Consider the following 11,422-nt stretch of genomic DNA (forward strand, 5'->3'; position numbering starts at 1 on the left):
TGGTTGGTGGGGGTGGGTTTGGGGGTGGGGCTCCGACCACAGCCGGTACAGATGTAGCAACTGAGCCTCAGTCCAGGCCTTTCCTGTTGTGCAAGGTGGACACAAGCTGCTCACACACACACCTGTAAAATCCCCAAAGAGAAAACTTCTAGGAAAAGAGATCTTTGTGAACTTAGATAAGGCCAAAAATGTTTTTCATACAATTCCAAACACTTGATCCAGGACAGAGAAAAAACTGTAAGTTGAACTTTATGAAAATTAAAAATGTCTTTACAAATGACGCTGTTACAAGAAGGAGAAAACAGTTCACAGCCTGGGTGGAACATCTCCAAGTTACACCTCTGATAAAGGGCTTGTAGGGAAAGACAGAAGGAGCTTTAAAAATGCAATACTAAAAAAATAATTGAAAATGCTATTTTGAACAGATATTTGGTGAAAAAAGATGAGTGCGTGGCAAATAGGTTTGCGACAAGTTGCTCAACATGGTTAGCTACTAAGGACACACACCTGAAAACATCATGAGGTATCACTATACCCTTCTTTGAATGTTTTTTACAAATCTGAGGATACTGAGTCTGGAGCAGTGGGGGAAGGCAAGGTGATATCGCCACTTTGATAACTTACACAGTTAAATCCAACTCTAGGAGAGAGCAACTCCTCTCCTAGAACTTGCATTCATCAAAAAAGTGTGAATTTTCATCATGTTTTTATTTGGAATAGGCAAAACCCAGAAGCAGCCCAAGTTCCCTTACCCTGGACAACAGATGGACAAACCGTGACATTTCCATGCCGTGGGGCACAATGAATGATAAAAGAATAAACTGCGGATACAACACTGGTGAATCCTGTGCACACTATGGTAAGTGAAAGAAGTCAACGCAAAGGGTTTGACTTCAGATATTCCATTTAGGTGACGCAGTGACCGAAAACACACTGGGTCTTGCACAGTGGAGTGTGGCGTGAATTTGGGGGGGGTCATAGACCTGTTCTGTATCTTGTTTGCCATGGAGGTTAGATGGCTGAACTCATAAAGCATGAGACAAGGAGAGAACTTTATGTAAATTGTTAGGTGCAAATTAAAAAAATAACTGAAAAAAGTATAGACTTTATCATTTTTTGCAGTAGCCAAGGAGCTCCGGAAGCCTGCAAGTTACAATGTTGAAAAGATTCACAGATTTGATTAGGATGAAATGTTAACCTGAACCTCCTTGCAGACCTTTCACCTTAGATAAAATTAACTCAAATCAGGACCAAACTCAATTAGGACAAATGTCACTAGAAACAAATCCAAAAGTCAGGTTCAGTGAACATAACAGACAAAGGATTAAGATCCATAATACAAAGAGAGCCTGCAAATGAATATGAAAAAAGATAAATAATATAACAAACAACCTGGCAAAGTACATCAAGTTCAAGGGAAAGTAAAGAGAATCCACACAAAGCACCCAATGAACAATAAACAGGAAGGGTCACAGCCCCTCCGTTACAAGGCGGGAGGAAAATTATTTTCAGCCAGCAGACAACAACTTCTTAAAATTGTTAAAACTCAGCTCTGCTAAGGAAGTGAGGTCTCAGTGGAGGGTCCAGGTGTTAGAACTGGTACAGCCTTTGGAAGGTAATAACCGTAGATATCAAAACCTTAAATATGTGTCTCTGTTGATTTAGGAATTTCGATCCTTTGCACTAACACCACAGAAAAACATGTATATGTGCAGAAAGATAAACCTACAGGATTTTAAAAAATTGAAGTATTATTTGGAATGGTCAAGAATAGGTACAAATTTAAACATCTATTATCTGATAAGCAATTACATGAATTGGGTAAATCATGCTGTGATGACAAACAATACATATGTAACGGCTGATAGGACGCTTTGGGTTTCTCCCCCAAAGACCTGCCTTTTATTAAGTGAAAAAAGGAAGTAGTAACCCATGCATAATTATCTTATAAATCTATACACACACACACACACACAGAATAGGTTTTAGATAAATACACATCAAAATGAAGGCAGTGATTGTGGAGGGATGATACTGGGGAAATTTGTTTTTTCCTTTACATACTTTGGTCTTCTCTCAACCTCTAGATGCAAATGTATCTATGTTTTACTTACATAATTTTTAATTCATAAACTATAATTCAAATATATCGATGCATTTTAAAATAAATCAGCCAAAGTATAAAACAAAGCAGTATGTCATTTCAAAATTATGAGTGAGGATAAAGCAAACTTTATTAATACAGCAAGAAAAAAAAAGAGCATTAAACAGTAGCCATAATATAAATGACCAGAACAAAAACCAGGTGTAACTTTATTTATATAGAAATGAATGGTTTTAAAATCCCTATCGAAAGATACAAGGCTCTCAGATTAAGTGGGATCAAAATAGATAGAGCCCCTCCCTCCCGGGTGGCGCAGCAGGTTAGAGCACATCACTAAGAAGCTCAGCCACTTCCGCATGAGTTCGATCCCCGCCTGCCCCGGAGGTGACCACATGGCGTGGCAGACCTCTCCTGACCCGCCCGCTGCTCCCCTCAGCAGTGTACTTTCTCTATCTGCCTGTTCTGCTCCCTGCTTTGTCTCTGGTGAATCCTCTCACCCTCCACATCTCTGGCCTGTACCCCAGTTCTGTATGAATAAATAAATCTTTAAAAATATATATATATCAGAGGCGAAAAACATTAAAAGGAGCCTATCCATACGTGCTAATATTAAAATCATACAGAAGAGGATTCAGGACCAGACTCAATGGAACAGATAAAAAATTGTTACATTGATTAAAACAGATGCACGACCAGGCAGTACAGTCAAGAACAAAAATGTCTCCAAATAAAGACATTTATTCTGGTCTATGGTGCTACGTATTTATATACAATGAAGCTCTACATGGCAATGAATTGCTAACAGATAAATATACAACACGAAATTTAGTTACACAGAGAAATGAAGAAGGAGAAAACATTGTATGCTGTAAAACCTGTATGGTCTGGAGTTTGTTTTAAATTTTTATTAAAAATTTGAGGAAAAGGACTGGGTAGAACTGCTTCCTTTGCAGCGGAGGATGCACAGACACCTTGACACAGCCCTAAAAGTGGACTCTTGGTCGCAGCGAGGGCAGAGCAAGGGGCATTCAGCCTGCAGTGGACAGCTGGTGTGTTTCTGGCAGTCGACAGCTGGTATTTCTCTTCCCTCTGCCGTTCAGCTTTCCGGCAGCCTGGATTTCTCAGCTCCCTTCAAGGGCTGCCTAGTAATGGCTTAGAACCCTTCCTGAGACTGGTAACTAATTATAGCGGACAGCATCAATCACTCTTCCCCTGTGACTGATGGGGTTTTGGACGTTTGGCTTTATTATGGATGTTGTCAGACATTGCAAGTGAGGTGCCCCACATATTAGGAAGACCGAGCGGATCAGGAAGAATTTAGGTGATCGTGGTTAATGCTATACATCACAGGGTGACCAAACTCAGACCAAGAGGACATCTTTGAGGACAAATAATTGAACTCTGAGGTTCTTTGCAAGGCTGGGAAGCCTTACTCTGTCTCTTCTAAAACATCTTCATTGCTTCTCAGGGCAACTGGGTTGCTATGATGCTGGGAAGGGCTAGGAGAAATCTGAGAAAACACTGCGAGGAAGAAGCAATTGTCATCCTGTACCAACCGAGGCTCACAGCTCCTGTGGACAAAGCTGGTGGTGGCACCTCAGAGCATTGTGAAGACAGATGTCACTCAGTTTTTCTCTGAACTACCTTGAAGCAATATAAATGATGCCCTATAACTGCTGGTACCGGTGGAGACAGGGGTTGAAGTTACTGATGGAGGAAGGAACTGGACACTGATGGAAACCCTCCCTTAGGCCCTCGAAGGAAATAGCTAGGGAAGACTGGCTCCTGAACTATAGTCCAAGTAAGGTTTAGCTACCGTTGCATGGTTCATGGGAAAGAACAATTAATTCTTTTTATATAGTGGAACAAGATGGCTGCGTTTTTTTTTTTTTATGAAATGAGCCATAAGAGATCTGTGGACTGGAAATCTCCCTTTGCCTGCACTCCTGGAAATGCTGATGGCTCCACCTCCACCCACTCCCCAAGGGCATGGGGCCTTAGCTCTATCCATTTTAGAAACTTCAGGTTGATGGTGATTCTGGAAGCTGCTGGTCTGGGGCTAAACTGGAGAACTCCTTGACTGAGAGCCCCTGGGAGCAGGTCAGAGATCCCCAATGACCATTTTTTACTTCCCAAGCCCTGGAAGCCTCTGGGTAAAGGACTTCCTGGTGAAGGAATCCTTAACTAACAGACCCCCCCCCACACACACACCTTTTTAAAGATTTATTTATTTATGCATACAGAACTGGGGTACAGGTCAGAGGTGCGGAGAATGAGAGGATTCACCAGAGACAGAGTGGGGAGCAGAACAGTCAGATGGATGAAGTACACTGCTGAGGGGAGCAGCGGGTGAGACAGGAGACGTCTGCTGCACCCTGTGGGTCACCTCCAGGGCTGGGGATCAAACCAGCACTGAAGTGGGTCCTGCCAGCTTACAGTGCTGCACTTTAACCCACTGTGCCACCAAGCTGCCCAACAGCCTGCTTTTAAGGAGAGAAATGGGAGCAAGAGACTGGCTCACTGGAGCCACAGATGTGGGGTGGACTGAAGGAAATACTCTTTAGATAAGCTACATTTTTTTTTTAAATCAAATTGCTCCAAGCCCATCCCAGCATCCTGGAGACATTCCAGTGACCACAGGATGCAGGTGAGTTTCCTAGGGCTAATTTCTCAGGGTCAGTTTTGGTTCTGACCCTCATCTCTCTGGCTGTCCCTTCTTTATATAGCGTATGACTAGATTGTGGGTCTCTGACCCCCTTCCCTGTTCCCCAAATACCACTCACAGGAGATGCCCACACACTGCTCAGTTGGCCATGCATGGTCTGGCTGGCTTCTGGTAGTGACACCCACATCTGCATGGAGGGGACATCCCTCCCGCACAGAGACGGTTGGAGGGGACTGAGGTGGGCCTAACCTGTGGCCAGAGTGGGAACCTTGACTGACTCTTCAACATGTCCTTGAATGCTTTGATCCCATCCCCATCCACCAATAAACCATGCTGTTTTACAAGCAGCCCCACTCTTGCAAGTGAAGAAAAAAGAGAAAGCCACAGACTGGAGGTTTGGGACCTGGAAGGGATTTATAGTACAAGACAAACGACTTAAGATGAAATATTAGATAACCTTGTTGATTTTTTTGGAAACGCCTGTAAATTTTTTCTGACAACTCTGTCCCAGGACATGTCTCTGTCCACATGTCACAGACGCCAGTCGCCGCTTTCTCCCTCTCCTCGCCTCCTCCCAGCTCTCCTTCCCCACCCTTCATTTCACGTCTGTCTCCTTCAGAGCCCAAGACTCACTCTGCAGCATCCCGCTTCCAGCCAGCCCCGTAGGGTGTCACCCCTCACCCCCACCTTAGATGGTCTATCAAGGTCTCCTCACGGAACACAAATCCCTCTACTGTTCCAGCAACACATTCCCAGCCCATGCCAAACTGAATGCCTACTGTATCAGGCCCATGTGACGTCTGCTCGCCTGGTGGAGCAAATAACTGGGCAATGGATGTTAAGTGTGCCAACAAAAATAAACCAAGGAAGGACTGATTTATAAGCCACGAGGACAATTTGTTAATTTTAATGTAGTAACTGACAAATGGATTGAAGCTGCCCGACTAAGACCCTATTTTCATGCCGTCCAAGAGCAAGGGCTTTTTAAAAAGATTTTTAACAGGTTGTAAAACAAAAAGAAGACTTGAGTTCAGAAACCTGTGTGATTCCACAACCTCAAATATTTACTACCTGGCCCTTTTTCAGAAAAAGTTGGCTGACCTCTGGATGAGAATACTCTTGAAAGAAGGTGCGTGTGACTAAAACGGAATACCCCTTGGGAATTAGGTCAGGCTGGACAGCTTTATTTGGGGATTACCTATGTGGCCCAGCAAGATCTTTCTGCCCATCATTTTAGATGGCTGCTTCTATGGTGGAAAATGAGAGGCAGGGGTGTTCTGCAGTTGCTATGGGTGGCCAGAGAGGTGAGTGTGTGTGTGTGGGGGGAGCTGCTCCTACCCTTTGGAGGGCTCGGGAGATGGGGTTCACAGGGCCTCCAACATCCTCATGAGAGGAACAGTGGCAGAGGGTTCAGGACTTATGGCTTTCCAGGGGTAAGAGGTTGCGCCAGCATGTGGTAGAGGTGGTCCTGGCAGCGGTGGGGTTTACCTGGGATGTCTGTCAGTTCAGCAGGAGAGATGCCCTGGGGTGAGTGGAAACTGTCCCCAGGGAACATCTGAATCCCTGCTTTCCTGACTGTGGCAGGTTAACTGTTTCCCAGACCAGTGGCTGCCTGCCTCCCCGCCTCCAGTCCTGTCTTCCCAGCCTTCTCTCTCTAAATTCACATCACCTCAGTGTCTACCTCCCCATGAATTCCTCTGGCTTAATTTTTCTCCTTAATACTTATCACTGTCCAGCTACATCATTTAACTCTCCCCTTAATTACCATTTGTCTCCTCTGCTAGCACGGAAGCCCCATGAGCAAGCGGGGATTTGGAAGTGGAGGGATGTTTTGTTCACCACTTCAACTACAGTGCTTTCAACACGCCTGGCACTTAGCAGATGCTTAATAAATACTGGCTGATTGAACTGAATGAATGCTGGTTTCTTATGAGTATCACTGGAGAAAAGGCCCCTGGCAAGACTTCATTCCTGCTTATTAGGTCATGAAGAGAATTAAGTCCTTCAACTTGAACATTAAAGGAGATGTAACTTTATTTTTTATCCTAAACAAAAAAATAGCTTATTAATAGTAATTAATAATTACGATTACTAGCTCATTAATACTAATACTGGCTCATCTGTACATTTCTTCCTCAGCAAAATGTTTACATAGAACGCTCACTTATTAACAGGTTACTTAATGAAATGAACAAGGAAACTCTGACGCCATGGTCCAGGGCAGAATGATGGGCACACACGGAACATGACTTTCTGTCACTTGTTGAATGTGTTACTAGATTTTCTGCATTGACTATGCACCAAGTGTTTTTCATATATTATCTCATTTAATCCTCCTAAGAATCTTAGGAGTGGGTTCTAATCATCATCTCCTATGACATGGAGAAGGTGACTTATTCAAGGTTGTAAAATTAGTGGCAGTGCTGGGATTCGAACTCCAGTAGCTGCTGGCCCTTCTGAGGAGTCTAGCTACTGCCCAATCCTGACTTTCTTCCTACCTTGTCCACATCACAGCCCTTGTAACACAGCAGCTCTGTGATGAACTAGATTCCCACTTTATATATATGTGTGTGTGTGTGTGTGTGTGTGTATATATATATATATATATATATATGTATATATATATATATGTATATATGTATATATATATATATATATATATACACACACACACACATATACACACACACATACATTTACATCATTCTTGATTTTGTATGTGCCCGAGTGATTCCCACTTTTTAATTTTTTCTTAACATCAAACATACTCCAGTTCCGCCTTCCTCTGGAGGCTCCCTCCCCACCTTGAGTGGATTTGTCTGCCTCTCAACAACAGCCTGTTATGCTTGAATCCTAATGGCCCCTTATAAAAGTAGCTCGACTTCAATTCTAAAAATAAGGTCATATTTAAATGTATCAGGAAAGATTTTCTTTTGTAATGTGTATAATAGAAGTTCTATAAATAAAGGTGAGATGTTCTTATAACTACCACATAATTTTTGTATTTTGTACATCTCGAGTTTTGCACATTCAATTTCTTAGTGTGACTCATGACTTGAGAGAGGGTATTTTTCTTTTAATTCAATTAAATAAGTATATTTGCTTACTTTTTCTTTACAACTAGAACCGAACTGGCTAATGAAAGAGAAATGAGCTGAAACATGAGCTTGTTGTGGAGGTAAGATTACAGACACAGGGTACAATTTAATAAGCAATAAAACTACTTTTGATCAGTGCCAAACTGGAGCAGATATGAAGTACAATGAATTTACATAAGGTGGGATATCTAATTATAGGAGAAACATTGCACAGTTAGGAGCGGTTTAAATTCAGTCCCCCCAAGTGGGCTTGATAATGCCTTCTGGAAGGTTTCAAAGATTTTAACAATCTTGTTTAAAAAAAAAAAAACCACATTAAGCGCCACAAATTATGTTGGTGGATATGTAGTGCCCCCTAGTGGTGATAATATGAATTGTATGTTTTCTTCGAATTTTTCTTAATAGTTTATTCATTTAGTCACCAAATATTTATGAAGCCCTGCATTATATAAGGTTCTATATTAAGAACCATATAGACAGAAAAGTCAGATTTCTGTAACACTCAAAAAGCTAGAAGAAATCCAAAGAATTATGATAAATTAAATCTGCCACAGTGAAAACCACAAAATGAAGCCATCTAGCCATCAGGAAGGACTGGGTTAAGTAAGGGCAGGCTTTCTGAGGAGTAAGATGCGAACAGGGTTTTCATAAAATAGCCATTTTATTCTTCATAATATAAAAATGTACTCGTTGTATACAATACAAGAACTCAGAGGACCTGAAGGGAATTACCTATTATTCTATCCATTATAAGTGGTGCTCCAAGCCCCTTGTAAATGTAATTTGTTAACTGATTCCACTGCTTGTATTTTATGACCTGCTACATGCAAATGTAATTGTCATTGTAATATATCATTAAATAAGTTAATATATTTTGAATTTTTTTTTTTTTTACTAAATATACTAGTGAACACTCGTATTGGCTTTCCTACTTTTTTTTTTTTTTTTTAAAGATTTCTTTCTTTATGCATACAGAACTGAGTACAGGCCAGAGGTACAGGGGCGGTGATAGGGTTCACCAGAGATAGAGTGGGGAGCAGAACAGGCAGAACTGGTGAAGAACACTGCTGAGGGGAGCAGCGGGGGGGGTCAGGAGAGGTCTGCCGCGCCATGTGGGTCACACCTCCAGACTGGGGATCAAATTTGCGCCAAAGGTACCGCTAGCTTCGCGGTGCTATGCTTTAACCCGCTGCGTCACCAGGGAGGGTTCGGCTCTTCCTACTCTTAACAGATAAATTCTAGAATAATTGTGTTCAGTTGTTTTTTTTTTTTTTTTAAGTCCCATTGGTATTTAGATAGCAGGGATTTGTTTGGGGGAGAGTTTTTTTTATCTTTATTATATTAAATTAAGCCTTTCCTTCTAGAACTATTGCAAATCTTTCCATTTCTTGAAGCTGCTCTTATGTTCCTTCAATTAAATATCATCATTTTCATCATTAGAGTCCAACACTTCAACTGAAAGGTTTATTTCTAGGTATTTTATATATTATTGCATTGGCAATGAAATTTTCCTCAACTGATTGCTTTTCTATTATGGGTGTTGGCACAGGAACCCAACTGAGTTTTGATGGCATTGCAACTCTACTGACACCAGAATTCTAATCGTTTTTCAGCTGATGCCTTTGGGTTTCTATAGGAAACAATCACGCCATCTGAAATGACCATTTTTCCACCACCTCCCAGTAAATGGTGTTCTTTTATTTTTTTTTATTGATTGGGAGAGGCATTTACAAATACATTCCCTCTATTTCTAGTTTTCTGAAAGATTTTACCATGGGTGAGCATTGAATTTTGCCAATATTTTTTTCTGCTCAAACTGACATGATTATGTGAATTTTCCTTTTTAGTCTACTAATGTGGTGGATTATATTGATTGATTTTCAACTACTGAACTAATCTTGCATCCTTGAAATAAACCACTTGGTCATGGTATATTACTGACCTTTATATATCATTGAACACATTTGCTGATGCTTTAAGTTTTGCATCTACATTCATGTCAGATGTTTGTAAACTTCACTGATGTGTTTACAAACACATCATTTATAATTTATGATTTCTAACCACAATCAAAATACAGAATTATTTCATTACCAAAAGGTGTCTGCTGCTACTCTTTATAGTCACACTCATTGTTCTCGGGTTTTTTTTTTTTAAAAGATTCATTTATTTATGCATACAGAACTGGGGTACAGGCCAGAGGTGCAGGGGCAGTAATAGGGTTCACCGCAGACAGAGTGGGGAGCAGAACAGGCCGACTGATGAAGTACACTGCTGAGGGGAGCAGCGGGCGGGCCAGGAGAGGTCTGCCACGCCATGTGGTCACCTCTGGGGTGGAGGGATAAAACTCATTCTGGTTTAGCTTTAGCTTCTTAGTGCTGTGCTTTAACCTTCTGCACCACCAAGGAGGGCCTGTTCTTGGATTTTTTTTTTTTTATAAAAAATTTCCATTCCACCACTCACCAGTAAGTCCTGGAGATGTACTCATTCATATACACACTTAATTCAACTTAAATGCTGAATAGTACTTTATAGTATAAACATGCATTGATACATTTAACCATCCTTCTACTGATGGATTTTTAAATTATTTCCATTTTTTCACTTTTTTGGACTTTGCTGCAATGAACACCCTAATAGGCACCTCCTTGCGCATATGTGCAGGTGTGTTTGCAGGCGAGAGGGAGAAGAGTGTAACTGTTGGTGGGACAGCCCCATCTTAGATTTCAAACAGAATGGCACAGCGCGCCTCCAGTGTCCATACCGATTTAAAATCGCACCAGCAGTGAAAGCACATGGAGGAGAATAAATTTTAAATGTCCATCATGAAGAAGGTAAGTTGTAAATAGGATTTAGGGTGGATTCATGAGAAGATGGAATCTGAGTACAGACCTGGGAGGAATATTTGGGTTCCGGGAAGAAGGAAAGGCCAGTGCAAAGGCCTGAGGCCTGAACCGCTGTTCAGGTGTGCTCCTTGGCTTGGGGAACCCTGAGGGGCCACAGCGGCTGGGGAGCAGCGAGTGGTGCTCACTGTGGAGGAAGATGTGGTCAGACAGTAACAGGCGAAGGTACAGATCGCGAAGCACCTGGCACACCAGGTAAGGCTTTGGCACAAAGCGAGAGAGATTTTGAGGCAGGTTTTCAACAGATGATGATGTGACCTCTGCCTTTTAGAGAAATAAAATTCACTTTACTGAGCCAGAATTTAGTTATAATAAAAGGATTCTACTTTTCACTTTAAAGGGCATCTTTACTGAGCTTTCATTCTATTTTTACCTTCAAACAATAACTCCCGTACATCTGAAGAGCTGTGAACCTGCATCCGAGTCATCCAGCGCTATCAAACCATGCCATCTCAGTATAGGGATACCAGAAACCCTTCCATTTGAAAACAATTTCACGTTCATGCTTATTTACTTATTTAACCTGCCACAATTAAAATTTAATAAAATCTTGAGGGACTAGGTGCTCTTATTTTTCTGTCTACCTCAGGTATTATAAACCCTACCATCTGGGAGCTGTCCAGAAAGACAAAGAGGTGGGCTTTTTGTTTGT

At 41.6% G+C, this 11,422-nt stretch overlaps 1 protein-coding gene across 1 annotated transcript in view; it reads right to left on the reverse strand.

Moving 5' to 3' along the window:
- Positions 1-11,198, reverse strand: part of KLF14 (Kruppel-like factor 14) — a 25,787-nt gene extending 14,589 nt beyond the window's left edge. The window contains exon 1 of the mRNA XM_004677189.1: positions 11,144-11,198. Coding sequence (XP_004677246.1) covers positions 11,144-11,198 — 55 coding nt within the window. The remainder of the gene's footprint in view (positions 1-11,143) is intronic.
- Positions 11,199-11,422: the final 224 nt, after the last annotated feature.

This window comes from Condylura cristata, unplaced genomic scaffold (assembly GCF_000260355.1).
Source record: "Condylura cristata isolate star-nosed mole 26May11 unplaced genomic scaffold, ConCri1.0 scaffold00005, whole genome shotgun sequence".
NCBI lineage: Eukaryota > Metazoa > Chordata > Mammalia > Eulipotyphla > Talpidae > Condylura > Condylura cristata.